Source organism: Acipenser ruthenus, chromosome 1, assembly GCF_902713425.1.
Source record: "Acipenser ruthenus chromosome 1, fAciRut3.2 maternal haplotype, whole genome shotgun sequence".
NCBI lineage: Eukaryota > Metazoa > Chordata > Actinopteri > Acipenseriformes > Acipenseridae > Acipenser > Acipenser ruthenus.
The window spans coordinates 93,580,521-93,597,154 of NC_081189.1; the positions used below are offsets into that span (position 1 = coordinate 93,580,521).

Here is a 16,634-nt window from a genome sequence, read left to right on the forward strand (position 1 = left end):
ATGATCTATGGTGTCAAAAGCGGCTCTTAGGTCAAGGAGGACAAGCACAGAGGGAGCACCAGCATCAGCATTAAGCAGGAGATTATTCATAATCTAGAGCAGAGCAGTTTCAGTACTGGCCGCAAGCCAGACTGTAGAGATTCGAGCAGATTGTTATCCGTGAGATGTTTCATTAGCTGACTGGCTACAGCCCTTTTGAGAGTTTTTGAGAGAAAAGGGAGATTGGAGATGGGATGGAAATTAGATAAGTCAGCTGGGTCGAAGGAGGGTTTTTTGAGTACTGGCGTAACTCGGGCAAGCTTAAGGGCACCGAGCTTAAGGAACCGAGCCAGAGTCCAGGGACAGGTTGAGAGTATGCATATTGGAAGAAGCAAGATCAGAAGCACAGAGACGGACAAGGTTAGTTGGCCAGGGGTCCAGTGGGCACGTGGCAGTAGTTGATTTCAACAGTAAGCCGGAGACATCAGCAATGGAGAGAGGAGAGGACAGGAGGGGCAACCGGAGGAGAGTCAAGGTGGTCAAGTAGTAAACTGGGTTTGTGGCAGGAGAATAGATGTCAATTTTGTTCAGAAAGAAAGAGGAGAAATCATGACAGGTAATAGAGGAGGATGAACGAGAGATGGATCTGTTGATGGCTGGATGTAGGATTTGATCAATGGTCTTTGAGAACATTGGGTTTACTGTGTCCCATAGTTATGATTTCAGAGAAGTACTTCACCCTGGCAGCAGCGAGCACATGCCTGTAGCTACCGAGATGGTCCAGATCTCCCTGTGAACCGTTAGTCCAGATGACCTCCACTTGCACTCAGGCTTGCGGCAGGCAGACTTAAGCAGTCGAAGTTCGAGGGTGTACCATGGACAGTTTTGATCTTTCTTGACAGTTCTTGTAGTAAGCTGGGCAACAGTTACAATGATATGAGTAAGAGTGGCGTGTAGAGGGTCATCGCATCATCAACTGAGGATGGGAGAGTACCAGTTAGAGGGGATGAAGAGACACATTCTGAGAGTTTCAGAGGATTCAGCAGATTCTTTAGACGGAAGATGATAACAGTATCAGTAGCGGAGGAAGGAGCAGGAAGATTAATATTAGCAGTGATTAAGAAATGGTCAGAGAGAGAGAGATATCTGAGACAGAGAGATTGGAGATATCAAGACCCCTGGTGATGAGCAGATCCAGGGTGTGTCCTCTGGTGTGAGTGGGGACGTTGACAGATTGAGAGAGTCCAAGACAGTCTAGAAGCGTGTTGAAGTCGGTCACTAGGGGGGAGGAAGGCAAGTCAACATGAATGTTGAAGTCACCTAGGAGTAGGATTTTGTCAGTAGAAGTGCAGATGAGGGAGAGGAATTCTGAAAACTTGGCAATAAAAGCAAAGTTATTCTTAGGTGGATGGTAGATAACAGCAAGGGTGAGGGACATGGGACAGGGGAGCTTGATGGCGAGATGCTCAAATGAAGAAAAGGCTGGCAAAGAAAGAACTGAGGAAGCGAGCACAGAATTAGAATTAACAGTAGTGCCCCTGCCTTGGCCAGTGAGGCGAGGTTTGTCAAAGAGGGAATAACAAGATGAAAAATGCATTTTTCATCTTTTTCATAAGCCTGATTTTACTTAAAAGGGGGAAAATTCCTATAATACAAAAACCTACAACGGCAGCTGTTTTAAAAAAAAAAAAAAAAAAAAACTGTGCAATGAGGTATTCCTTGAAGCAGCTGTGCAGTATGATAGAGGTGCGCATCATACTGACAAATATAGTAGGCAGCATGAAATAAAGTGAACTGTTTACAGCCATAGTCTGTGTTCACAGGTGTGTGCTGTAAAGCAGATTAAATATAGATCTTTAAGCTAATTTGCTCTTGGTGTACCAGAGGGCCAGCATATCCCCAGGAGGCACAAAAAGTGTAGTTTCACAAAAATAATTTTCATAAATTTATTGTAACTAATAGTCGGACATGTTTGCAGTCTGGTCAGGACTGCAGTGAATGTTTTGTTAACAGGACTGATATCCCACTGGAACAATCATTATCCAGCATTAAAGCAGCTTCTATATAATTTTAGCCCATTTTCAGTGGTATAAAGTTAATAAAATAGTTTGCTTTCTTTTATTAAAAGATTTATAATACACATTAGAAATGACACACAGCCCCTGTCGAGTAGTAATCTGAAGCAGATGTTTTGCTGCAAGGAAGGCTTTATCAGGGCAAATTAAAATGATGATGGTTATTTAGGCTACTTGTGTGTGAAAACCACTTGGGCAGTTAGATATTTATTTCTTTGTAACATTATGCTACTGTACATATACGTTTGTGTGAAGCAGATCAAGACTTACTGGAGCTACTTTCCTGGCCTTAAGATTCTGAAGTTGATATTTAAAAGGCAGCATTGGACAAGTCTGGGCTTGACTGTCGGCTTTTAAAAATTGTTCCAGCTAGTCTGTTGCTGTAATATTATATGAGTTCAGAGAGGATCTTTTTTTTTTTTATATACTTTCTGCTTAGCATACTTTTAATTCCCTGCTAGACAGCTTTGAAAGTCTTCATATATAAACAAATGCTACGTCTACTATATAGTATAAAAGGGTTTTTATAATGTAATTGAATATGAGCTGTTACAAAAAACTAAACGAACATGTACTGTATTCATTTTTATACATTAAATGCATACATCATGTGGTTCACTAAGTTGTAGCATTACTGTAAAGGCAGTTAAAATCATAATTGTATTTTTTTTATTTTTTAAGGAAATTGACCACGCTGTATATTTCTCATAAGGATCTAAACATTATTTGCAATACTGGGTTAAATGTAAACTATAATCGGTTGGCAGTTTGTGGTTTGGCATACACTACTAAAAAAATAGTAATACCACATTTAACTAGAGCTCTGCTAAAAGTTTGATTGAAAAAGTACATGTTGCCAGTTAGGGGTGATCATGGTTGTTTCATAATTCATGATTCTTCATCCTTATATATATATATATTTTTTTTTAAATCACAGGAGATGCTATTTTCTCATTATGTTCTTTGGGTGAATGTATCTGTCCCAGACTTTATTCCAGTAACCAGTGTGCTTTTAATATGGTCTAAATATAGGTTTTAGTTGGCAGTAAATATTGGTTTTATTTCAATGTTTCAACAAATTGCCTAAACAATGCAATTTTATAGTACGGGGTTCTTGGGTGTGTAAATAATACTCCAAGGTTTGAAATTAACAGCAGCCATGTGGTTATTGCCGTGGGTGCCCTTCTGAATTGCTGCAATGCCCCTCTATTCACGGTCATTATGGCCGCAGTGCTCTTTCAGCTACAGCAACTAGAGACGAGACGCCCATATTAGAAAGGGTTTCGATCCAAACAATATCATGATTACGTGATTTGGTGGTTAAGTCACATTGGTGGGAAAAAAACAACAACAAACATGACCCTTTCAAGCACATGGATTTCTGGCGTGGGCAGCCCCACCACATAGTTTTATTTAAGCAATAGAACCCATCTGGTAAGGCCCACCTCGTGTTGTTAAATGTCCCAAGGCGAGGGCAGTTAACATAACGAGAAGGGCCTTACCAGATGGCAAAGTGTTCTATTGCTATTAGCATTTTTTTTTAAAACCTTTGAAGTTTTTCTGTTTGTTTTGTTCATGATTTTATGCAGCACTAGTTTCTGTTGCTAATAAATACAAAGGTTTTCCTCATTATTCCATGAGTAATGCGGTTTGCTCAGAATTCCATCTGAGGTCTGGTAGCCTTCACTCCGGCTTAATCCCAGCGGTGAACACTTTGTGTGTCTTTCAAATTGCCAAAAAATAAAAAGTGCTTGGCTTCAGCGCATGGAGCTATGTCCTCGCAGGCTTTATATATGAATCCTAAGCAAAATTAGACATTATCCTACACTTTGACCTTGACTTAAGTGGCCTTGGTGCCCTCTACAGATGTATTGAACTGAAGGCCATTTTGGCCGTTTGCCAGTTTGGAGCCCTGATACTCCTGAAGAGTAGGTTGCTTGCATAGATAAATCTGGTTGAGGGCTTATTTTTATCCATTTGGAAGTTACAGAAAAATATAATCTTGTTATATAACCTTTTAATATTTTTAAACACAAGAAAGCCGGCAAGACAATATTTATGTCTGCACTTAACTCCAGTTAAGAACTCCAGTTAAGAAGTTTATTGTTGCTTTTTATGTCATTCGTCTTGTGCTTTGGATTGTGGCTGAAATAAAACACCAGTCACGGATGTGGCTATCATGTTGCTGTGGGTAGAAAAGAAGAGAGTAGAATATTATGCTACACCGTGTAGAAAAACCACAGGCCCCTTTATCACGTGGAAGATTAATTAAAACAAGAAATGCAGAATTCTCTTTTGTGCATGTCAAAGATTAGCCCTGGTCTCTGATGGTGCATTTCCAGTTTTATAGTGTACAGCAGCTGGTTTTGATATAGAGGCTCGGTAAATGGGATGCAATCCACCAGGACACAAGAGGTGCATCCTGCAGAAGCCTGTAGGAATACTTTAGTCAGCATGATTTTGATTGAAAAAATATTGAAGCTCATCTGTACATTTACTGTACAGCCTTCTAATAATCTGCAGTGCAGTCCCTAATGGCTGTTGTTTTTGTTCTTTATCACACAATATATATTATTGAATAATACTGGAGTGTAAAATTATATATATATATATATATATATATATATATATATATATATATATATATATATATATATATATATATAACATAGATTTTTAAATAACTTCTGGGGTTATTCTGTCTGAATACATACATTTGCCAATATGTTTTTGGTGAATTAGTTATTTAGTAAATGTGTAATTAATCAAGTAGCAAATGTCTTGCAACTCCCAAGATGGCATGCTCTCAACCCAATGAGGCCATACTAGAGTGAATTTCTACCTGAGGGTATTGACATCACAGTTTACATATCTCTACAAAACCAGTTATGTCTATTAATGAAATTGTCCAAGTGGTATTTTTTTTCTTTAGGTTTTACAAATATTTTCCTGTGTCAACAGAAGCATTCTAGGAATTAGTTTTGTTATTGCCTAATGGGTATTATTTCTTTTAATTTAGAAAGCATGATCAGTGTAAACACGAAATACATTCAAAATAACCAGCAGTCTGAAATATTTTAAATAGAACTAGTATTTAAATACTGAAGTATTTATTTGCTAAAAATAGAAAGCCTGTCAAGCTTCTCTTTGTTTTATTATATAAAGTTAATTGAGATACTACTATTTAGTACCCAACAGTGGCTTTGGGTTATACAATGGTTTTATATTGCTTCCTAATATTAAAACAATATTACCATCAGCAAGATAATGCTGCTTGGAGTAAACCTTTAAAGTGAGTTAACCAGCAAGCCATTTTAGATGAGAAGTACCACTGTAACTGTAATATAAATCCAATTTGGAGTGAGACTGCTAAAATGTAGGCCAAACAGTTGCTAAAATTTGGCGAGTTGTCTGCTAGGGTCATGGCAATAAAGCAAGTGCCAGGGCTGGGAATGGAGCTGCATCCAGTCTCATGTCCTCCCAGAGTATGCATTGCAAACCACAATGTCCTAAATAGTAACTGGGAAGCTATTTTTCAATTATTATAAAAGTAGATTGTGCAAAATTAACCCTATGTTCTTCTGTATACAGTGTAAAACTTTTGTATCCCTGTACTTGGCCTCCATCCCTTTCCTCCAAACTTGAGTGTTTCCTGCTCAGCCTGGACTCATCCCAGATTTTCAAAAGTATTACACAGTACAGGACCATTAGGTCACTAACTGGAAATACTTGTAGTCTGCTAGGAGCTGTAATGGAAAAAAGTTCACCGTGACACAGTAAAATGTTATAATGCACTGGGTAGGGTATGTAAATGTATGGTATGTAAAGACCCTTGATAATGTCATTTCTACTAGCAGGCTGTAGTTTTCGTTACGTGATAAAACTTATGTGAGAGCTGGAGGATTGTTTTTAGGCCCTGTCTGACAAGATCAGCCATGTAACTGCAGTAGGTTGTCCCACACTGTTTCAATGCTCACTAAAGGTGAAATAGCACAATGTGTGACTAAGTAAAGAAAAGATAAAAGTAGAAAGAATTGTGGAAAATACAGTGCCTTGAATAATCTTTATTGTGAAGCTGAGTTTGTTGCGGAGTTCTACACAAAGGCTATGTGGTCTTCCTCTAGGAAGTTCAGTCTAGATTCACTTCTGTAATGACCATGGGCTCTGTAGGAAGCCAGGAAATGCTTTCAGAGCACAATTGTTTATTGAACAGTCAGGGAATGTATTAAATCGGAGAATCCTGCTCTTCTCTTTCCACTGAATGGTGTATTACATTTAAGAAATATTTTAACAATGCAGTAGTTTTTGTTTTTACAGTGTGAGAGACCCTGGGAACTTTATTGGTTGTATATAAATAATGGCCTGCCCTTAGGCCTTGTGACACTGAAGAGATTCACATTTCCTGTGTCCTAATGTATTAGTGAAGTAGTAATGACGAAACAAACCATTTCTACCCCTACATTTTTTTATTATTATTATAATTTAAATAAAAATCACTGCATGCCAAACATTGCCAAATGTATGTTTTTACATAATCTTCAGGTACCTTAAACCGTACCAGTGGCAGACTGACTAATCTAATAAACAGGAGCAACGACACTGTTCTTGTTAAGAGCACTATTTTTTTGGATGTTTTGCCATTTGGCTTATATAAAAAAAAATTTTAAAAAAGTAATTCTTACTTTTATATCGTCACAGTACGCTTTTGTCATTCAATTCATGGAACAGGAAAGCTTTTTTTATTGTACATATGTATATAGAGGCCTTTTTTGCATCAAAGTTGAGTTGAGTTTTCTAACTTTTCAACTTTTTTAATTACGGGACACTTTTTTCCTTTTGTCAATTTGTCACATTTCGGTAGTTAACTTGTTTTACTGTCTTTAAAAAAAAAAAAAATGCTGTACCTCTGAGTGCCTAGGCTGTCGAACCTGCATTTTAAGACATGACTGACATACAGTCAATCAACTACAGGGTTAGAAACTAACAATATTGTCCTTTGGACTAGTACCTTTTGAAACTTTCTAGTCATTATGTGAAGTGCATAAGTTGGAATCAACAACAGTTGGGGTCCCTAAAAATAGGCTTAGATTTTATTTTCCTAAAAAATAAACACTGCTGTAAATGTACTGTTGTGTGTGTGTGTGTTTTTTTTTTACAAAGGCACGCACCTTAGCAAATGCTCCTACAGATCAATCAGTCAATCACCTGTTTGCACCTCATTACTGAGCGATTACTGTACTGTGTGCTGAGAAACTGACACTGACAGCACCAGACGGGATGACAAGGAAAAAAATTCACTCAGCCTTGTCACCTTGCCGACTACGAAGCTCTGCCTGAAATTGACTCTGACACAAATTTTATTTTTCATTTACTAAGACCCTGTGTAAATCGCAATTTCTCGGGCTGCGCGGAAATCGTGAAATTAGCCCAATACCACGATTTTTACAATATTCTTAACAACTAAAAATACATTTTCATAATGATTTGTATTTCATACAAAAGAAAATCACATTAATGAAACTGTACAGCTCCGCTATGTGCCTGCGTGTACTATTCGCCATGCATATAGTGCTGTGTAGTGATTGTCATGTGATTATGTGCAATCTAGGTGGGAAATTAAAATACTACACACTGTTAGCAAGAAAATTGATGTCTCTAAAAAGGCTAAAAATGTGTCTGCAGCAGATCACGTAAAGCAGTATCCAGCAGGAGTTTTACACAGTGATGGAGGTAAGCTCTTCTGTATATCCTGCAACGTTCATGTAGATCATGACCGAGAATCGGCTGTTGACAGCAAGTATTCACCGAAAGAGAAAGGCAGAAATCCAGAGCAGTACTGCGACTGCTTTACTTGAAAAGAAACAAAAAGCAGTGACTGCCATGTTCCAAAAGTCCACTGAAAACCGTGAAGCACGAAATACATTACATTTTGACCTGACAGAGGCATTTGTTTGCGCAAATATCCCTCTTGAAAAATTGGACAACCAAAAGTTACGTAAATTCTTCAGTAAAAACAGTCTGGTTGCTTGTCAATGGTCACTGATGAGTCAACTGATGCCCAAGATCAGTATGGGTTACACATTGTATTTGTTTTGCAAGACCTAAATGGTGAACATGCATCTGACATACTAGAGAACTGAAAGCTGTCCTACAGGCTGTTAATTACAACACCGTTTCAATTAACAGCCTGACGTTGATTTTGATGTCCGTGCATTTCTCTCTATAGTTGATGTTTAAAAAATAATAATAATCTGTACACGTAATTTATAAAATAGTTCCGTGCAAATGCTGCAAAATACTATATCCATGACACTGCCGTGGATTTAAAAAAAAATGTCAGCGATTTTCACAGGGCCTTATTCATTACATGTGTTGCTCTTTACAAAAATGCTGGCTGGTTTGTGGAGTTGGGCGTTACAGCCTGTGAGTGATTGATTAAATAAACATGGATTACTACCTACAATAATTAATGTGGTCTTCACTAAAATCCCAATTTAAAGACAGTAAGTTCCACTGCAGCCCTCGGGATGAAATTGTTAGCTAGGTGGCTACATTTTTTTTTTTTAATTAGCAGTGGGAGAAAACCGCTTCAAGTACAGTAGAATCTGTCAGAACTGACGGATGCTGAATCTACTAGGTTGGATACTAATGAGAGCATAACAAATACAAAATAAAAATGATGGAAACGCAGATCTTTTCAAGAAAGTGGGGGGACTTTGTATAAATGGATTTGAATATATGAAAGATCGCCTTTGGGTTTGTCAGAGCCTCCAGTGAATGGTTTACTTTTCAAACGCTGCAATAACAGTTCACACTATAATTTGACAGAACAGATGATTTATTTGCAATACGCAGGACCTTATTTTTCCCCCATGGTGCTTGAGCCCCGGAGCACTCACTATACACCTATTATCAGTGATTTAAAGCCTGGTTTTCAAATGAAGTAATTATAACTCACCAGTACTGTATTGGTATAAGAAATGTGTTTTTTAAAAAGTAATTTCAGCTTCCAATCACTTAATATGCTGACGATAATGTAAACAACACCAAGCTACAGACAGCAAGTCCCAAACTTTAAACGTGTTACTTGTGTTTATAGGGAAGAACTATATTGTGTTATGTTTTAAGCAACATAATACGGTAATGTTCATTATGGTGTTTATTTATTAGTTTAAAAATGTTTAGTAAACCGTTAGTACAACCGGCCCCCTTTGCCAATGATATCTTCAATCTTTTTTTGTTTCTTTTGTGGTGGGGGGTGGGCGGGTCATACCCTGGTATAAATCTCCACATTTTTGTAAAATGACTTTACACTTACTTCAAAGATGCAACGTGTTTCAGTAAATTCAAACGGCCAATAAACTTTGCATCCAGTGCAGAGGGAGAACACAACCGTAAAACATCATTAAGTGGGGCTGGCATTGCAGGGGAGATGAAGGGAGGAAAACTGCTGTACCCAGTTTTCCTACATATTTTTAACTCAAGACTGACCGTGAGAGTATATGTGTACATTTCTTTTAAGTACTCGCCCAGAGGACTATGGAGACACAGATATCAACTAGTCCTCAACAGATGTAATTTGCTTCGGGCGAGTGTGAGTTTCTAACTACTTAAAAAGTGTACTGTATAACCTCTTTTAGACTGCTGTGTGAGACGCACTGTCCAACCAAAAAAAAACATTTTGCATACCCTTATATATAATATTTATTTAAAGAATTGGATTTAAGTAAAACTGTGGTTTACAGCACAATGTACTACTAGTTTTAGGTCATTTCTTATTTAATACAGGCATTGGGTACTGTAGGATAAAAACTAATTAGTCAAACATGTCTTATTACGGTAACATACTATTTTAATTGTTGCTACTTTTGCAGTATAACAAACTTAGGGAGTTCTAACTTGTGGGTCTTTTTGTTTGAAAGGCCTACTGTGTTTTGCTGCTGTTTTCACTAAAGCCGTTGAAATCTGAATACTGACAGATGGGGCTCTATTCATAAGAACATAACATAAGAAAGGTTACAAACGAGAAGAGGCCATTCAGCCACACTTTCTCATTTGGTTGTTCGTAGCTTATTGATCCCAGAATCTCATCAAGCAGCTTTGTGAAGGATCCCACGGTAGCAGCTTTGTGAAGGATCCCATGGTGTCAGCTTCAACAACATTACTGGGGAGTTGGTTCCAGACCACAATTCTCTGTGTAAAAAAGTGCCTTCTATTTTCTGTTCTGAATGCCCCTTTATCTAATCTCCATTTGTGACCCCTGGTCCTTGTTTCTTTTTTCACGTCGAAAAAGTCCCCTGGGTCGACATTGTCAATACCTTTTAGAATTTTGAATGCTTGAATCAGATCACCGCGTAGTCTTCTTTGTTCAAGACTGAATAGATTCAATTCTTTAAGCCTGTCTTCAAATGACATGCCTTTTAAACCCAGAATAATTTTGGTCGCTGTTCTTTGCACTCTTTCTAGAGCAGCAATATCCTTTTTGTAGCGAGGTGACCAGAACTGAACACAATATTCTAGATGAGGTCTTACTAATGCATTGCAAAGTTTTAACATTACTGCCCTTGATTTAAATTCAACACTTCTCACTATATATCTGAGCATTTTGTTGGCCTTTTTTATAGCTTCCCCACATTGTCTAGATGAGTCAACATAAACTCCTAGGTCTTTTTCATAGATTCCTTCTTCAATTTCAGTATCTTCCATATGATATTTATAATGCACATTTTTATTGCCTGCGTGCAGTACCTTACACTTTTCTCTATTAAATGTATATGTAACTGCCCAGTTCTGAATGCTGTCTAGATCATTTTGAATGACCTTTGCTGGTGCAATGGTGTTTGCCACTCCTCCTATTTTTGTGTCGTCTGCAAATTTAACAAGTTTGCTTACTATACCAGAATCTAAGTCATTAATGTAGATTAGGAATAGCAGAGGGCCTAATACTGATCCCAGTGGTACTCCACTTGTTACCTCGTTTCTCCTCTTTTTTTTTATATAAATTTAGTCATTGCCAATTATTTTTATTATTTTCTCCCATTTAGAATGGCCAAGTATTTTTTAATCTCAGCTCACCGCTACCACTCCTGCGCTGACTCGGGAGGGCGAAGACGAACACACGCTGTCCTCCGTGTAGCCACCCAAGAGCTACAGTGTCGGAGGACAACGCAGCTCTCAGGCAGCTTACAGGCAAGCCCGCAGGTGCCCGGCCAGGCTACAGGCGTCGCTGGTGTGCGGTGAGCCGAGGACACCCTGACCGACCTAACCCTCCCTTCCCCCGGGCGACGATCGGCCAATTGTGCGCCGCCCCCTGGGAGCTCCCGTCCACGGTCGGCTGTGGAATAGTCTGGACTCGAACTCGCGACGTCCAGACTATAGAGCGCATCCTGCACTCCACGTGGAGCGCCTTTACTGGAGGCGCCACTCGTGAACCCCCGAGGTTTCTCCTCTAATTAGTACTTTCTGTTTTCTACATGTTAACCACTCCCATGTGCATGCATTTCCTTGAATCTGTACTGCGTTCAGTTTGAGAATTTTATGCAGGACTTTGTCAGAATCTTTCTGGAAATCTAAATAAACCATGTCATATGCTTTGCAACTATCCATTGTCAATGTTGCATCCTCAAAAAAATCAAGCAGGTTAGTTAGACACAATCTCCCTTTCCTAAAACCATGCTGACTGTCTCCCAGGGTACTGTTACCATATAGGTAATTTTCCATTTTGGATCTTAATATAGTTTCCAGAAGTTTTCAATAATAGAAGTCAGGCTTATTAATCTGTAGATATCTCATCAGACTGTCTGCTAAAATACTTTTTTTAGTTTTTTTGGTTGTATGTGTGTGTACATAAAACTTCAAAGTAAGGTGTTTTTAAATAGAACACAAATGAAACATTAATTTTAAATGAAAAAATTGTGTTCCACAATCTACTGCATACATTTTAAAGTTCCTGTTAAAACAAAAAACTGGATCATTCGGAGTACTCGATGACTAGGTCTAAACACCAATGTACCAATCAGATTTTTATCTGTCTCTCTTTCTCTTTGTTTTTTGCAGGTTTTCGTAAAATCAGCCTTGATGACCTCCGTAAAGCTTATATAGTCAAGGATGTTCAACAATATATTCTTCACCGATTAGATCAAGAAGAAGCTCTGAGGCAACACCTCACAAAAGAAACAGCAGAGATGTTAAATCAACTCCACATAAAAAGCAGTGGTTGCTTCCTTTACTTGGAACGAGTACTGGATGGAGTTGTTGAAAACTTCATCATGCTGCGAGAGATTCGTGACATCCCAGGCACATTAAATGGACTCTACCTGTGGCTTTGCCAGAGACTTTTTGTGAGAAAACAGTTTGCAAAAGTCCAGCCAATCCTGAATGTGATTCTGGCAGCATGTAGACCCTTAACAGTCATGGAACTTTATCACGCGGTGTGGACAAAAAATATGTCATTGACAGTGGAGGAATTTCAAAAGAAACTAGATATTCTGTCGAAGCTTCTTGTTGATGGCCTTGAGAACACAAAAATCCTTTTTCATTACAGTTTTGCCGAGTGGTTGCTGGATGTAAAGCACTGTACACAAAAGTATTTGTGTAATGAAGCCGAGGGACATAGGATGATGGCTATGAGTTACACTTGCAGAGCCAAGGAACTTGCACCACTGGAGGTGCAGGAGTTTGCATTGCACCTGATTAACTCTAGCCTTCAGTTAGAGCCCTGTAACATAGCACTGTGGATGGTGTGGAATGGCACCCCTACAAAAGACTCATTGACAACCTCATTTCCCAAAGAACAAGAAGTGTTACAGTTGTTGGTAAAAGCTGGTGCTCACGTCAATAGTGAAGACGATCATGCATCTTGCATCGTACAACAGGCCTTGGAAAGGGAGGACTCCATTAGGACTTTATTAGATAATGGAGCTTCTGTAAACCAAAATGACTCCAGTGGAAGAACTTTGTTAGCTAATGCTGCGTACAGTGGAAATCTTGATGTGGTTAACTTGCTCATTTCCAGAGGATCCAATTTGGAGATTGAAGATGGTCATGGACAGACAGCACTTACACTTGCCGCGAGGCAGGGGCATACCAAGGTGGTGAACTGCTTAATTGGCTGTGGGGCAAATATCAATCACACAGATCACGATGGTTGGACAGCACTGAGGTCTGCAGCCTGGGGAGGACACTCTGAGGTGGTATCTGCACTTTTGTATGCTGGTGCCAAAGTAGACTGTGCTGATGCTGACAGTAGAACTGCCTTGAGAGCAGCAGCTTGGGGAGGACATGAGGACATTGTGCTTAATTTGCTCCAGCATGGGGCAGAAGTCAATAAAGCCGATAATGAAGGAAGAACTGCACTCATTGCAGCGGCATATATGGGCCACAGAGAGATTGTGGAGCACCTGCTTGATCATGGAGCCGAGGTAAATCATGAAGATGTCGACGGAAGGACTGCTTTATCAGTAGCTGCACTGTGTGTGCCTGCTAGCAAGGGACATGCATCTGTAGTCAGCCTTCTTATTGACCGGGGAGCAGAAGTTGACCATTGTGACAAGGATGCCATGACTCCTTTGTTGGTAGCAGCCTATGAAGGACATGTTGATGTAGTTGATTTGCTGCTGGAAGGAGGAGCAGATGTTGATCATACAGACAATAATGGGCGCACTCCTCTTCTTGCAGCTGCTTCTATGGGCCATGCCTCGGTTGTAAACACCCTCCTGTTTTGGGGAGCAGCTGTGGATAGCATTGACAGTGAAGGAAGAACTGTATTGAGTATAGCATCGGCACAAGGGAATGTGGAAGTTGTACGGACTCTACTGGACAGAGGATTAGATGAGAATCATAGAGATGATGCTGGCTGGACTCCATTGCATATGGCCTCATTTGAAGGGCATAGATTAGTGTGTGAAGCTCTTATTGAACAAGGTGCCCGATGTGTTGAAGTTGATAATGATGGTCGAATTCCATTGATATTGTCTGCCCAAGAAGGTCATTATGACTGTGTGCAGATACTGCTTGAAAACAAATCCAGCGTTGATCAAAGAGGCTATGATGGAAGGAATTCATTAAGAGTTGCAGCCTTAGAAGGTCATAGAGACATTGTTGAACTGCTTCTTAGCCATGGAGCAGATATAGACGGTAAAGATGCTGATGGCCGCCCTACTCTATACATCTTGGCACTTGAAAATCAACTGGCCATGGCAGAATATTTCTTAGAAAATGGAGCAAATGTGGAAATAAGTGATACAGAAGGAAGAACAGCTCTTCATGTTTCCTGCTGGCAGGGGCATTTAGAAATGGTGCGGTTGTTGATTAACTATCATGCCAATGTCAACTCTGCTGATAACGAGAAACGTTCTGCTTTGCAGTCTGCTGCGTGGCAGGGGCACATCAAGGTGGTCCAGCTGCTGATTGATAAGGACACTCATGTTGATCACACGTGTAATCAGGGAGCCACTGCACTCGGCATTGCAGCCCAAGAAGGACACTTTGATGTGGTTCAGATACTGTTGGAACATGGTGCTGATCCAAACCATGCAGATCAATTTGGCCGCACAGCAATGCGTGTTGCAGCAAAAGGGGGTCACTCCCCAATAATTAACCTCCTTGAAAAGTATGGAGCCTCTAGTCTGAATGGCTGTAGTCCTTCTCCTGTACACACAATGGAACAAAAAGCCCCCCTTTCTGTTACAGCAAAAATGCAGTCAATAACAATAAAATCCAACAGCTCTGGCAGCACAGGTATAGGGGATTTGCAGCCTTCAGTCCGTGGCATGTCAAATGGACCGGTCCATGCCTTCAGCTCTCCTTCAGAATCTCCTGATTCAACTGTGGATCGGCAAAAGTCCTCACTTTCTAATAACTCGCTTAAAAGTTCAAAAAACTCTTCCTTGCGAACTACATCGTCTACCGCAACTGCCCAGACTGTACCTATTGACAGTTTCCATGCTATGACTTTTACTGAACAAATTCAGCAGCATTCTTTGCCTCGTAGCCGAAGCAGACAGTCCATTGTTTCACCCTCTTCGACAACTAGGTCTATAGGACAGCATGCTAGTACCCCCTCCTGTGAATTTGAATGTAGTCAAGTAAAGCCCAATCTGAAGTCAACTAAAGGAAGTAAAAGCGGGAAAAATGGCTCAAGCAAGGAATGTTCAGGAGGAAGGAAGTCCAAGAACAGTGGTTCCTCTCAACCACAAGTTTTAGAATATGAAATGACACAGTTCGACAAGAAAATGACTGTAACAAAGCCTGTATCTAATGTGGGAGTGACCATAAAACAGATTCCATTAGAGCCTCCGTGTAAAATTGTGGTTCCACCACCTCAGCTAGACGTTGGGAGATCACAGCAGCAGTTCCTAATTCAGCAACAAAACAGTGCAGAAAAGAAAAGGACTGGCATAATGACCAATCCAAACTACCATCTTCAAGGAAATCAGGTTTTTTTTGGGAGAGTTTCTGTCCCGAGAACTGTACAAGATAGAGGACATCAGGAGGTACTGGATGGTTATCCAGTGGGAGAGACAGAAATAAGCCTTAAACAATCTCTTAAACTTCAGATTGAAGGAACAGACCCCAGCTTTAACTACAAAAAGGAAACACCGTTATAGCTGGTAAGGTTTGATTTCTGGTCAAACTTAATAGTCTTACAGGTTTTGGCTTTTTGTGAGTACATGCAGCAAGTGCTTTAAATGGGCCTCATTGGTTCAGGCAACATTCTTCACTAACTGCTATGAATTAAATACCATAAAAAGATATCTAATGCACATTTATCATTTTGTGTGGCTCATTTTTGTATGCTGCTATAGAAAGAAATTGATTTTTTTTTTCTAAAAAGGAATAATTAACAAACCATATTACTATATTATTTGTTTGTGTGTTCCAAGTTGGAAATTTGCTCAGAGTGGAAAACATAGGCCCTGGTCGTCTTTTCCAAGTACAATGAAATACAAAATGACATTTGACATAAACAGCGACAGGAAATCTGTAGTAAAATATTTTCTTTTTATTTCAGATATCTTGAACATTATCCATCATATAAAAATTGGAAAGACTGAGCCAAAGGAACCTCTTTTATCTGCAGAAAAACTGAATTAATTTTTTCCACAGTCCAGAGTGTAAGCTTTGGACACCTCCTAAAAACACCTGGAGAGGAATGTGATTGCTGCACACGGATTACATTGACTGATACTGCAATGTGCCTACATTTGTGATGGCCTTTTCAGTGTAACCCTGCACGGTTTATAATTTTTATTTAATGTATCATGTATTTAATATGCAGAGTATGCACTTTTCATAAAGTAGTTTTTTCCCTCCCAACAGATCCATTGTTGGAAAGACACCATGTGGATTTATGTTTCTACTAACATACACATCAGGGGGAGGTGGAAAGAAGAGTATATTGAAACATGTAATACATTGTAGGTCAAGAATTTGACAGGGTAATGTTATCTTCATCTATAATTTGCCTTTAGGAACTGAGTTCTCAGCAATGGGAAGTCAATAATATTCCACAGTAAATGTACTATGGTTCTTGTATATTATATGTTACTCATGCTGATAGTAATGGTATAATCAACCGTA

At 39.4% G+C, this 16,634-nt stretch overlaps 1 protein-coding gene across 2 annotated transcripts in view; it reads left to right on the forward strand.

Annotated features, from left to right (window-relative positions):
- ankrd50 (ankyrin repeat domain 50) overlaps window positions 1-16,425 on the forward strand; it is a 45,086-nt gene extending 28,661 nt beyond the window's left edge. For both annotated transcript variants that reach the window (XM_034035485.3, XM_034035486.3), the window contains exons 4-5: window positions 12,111-15,664; window positions 16,066-16,425. In XM_034035485.3, coding sequence (XP_033891376.1) covers window positions 12,111-15,661 — 3,551 coding nt within the window. In that variant the 3' untranslated portion in view covers window positions 15,662-15,664; window positions 16,066-16,425. The remainder of the gene's footprint in view (window positions 1-12,110; window positions 15,665-16,065) is intronic.
- The last annotated feature ends 209 nt before the right edge of the window (window positions 16,426-16,634 follow it).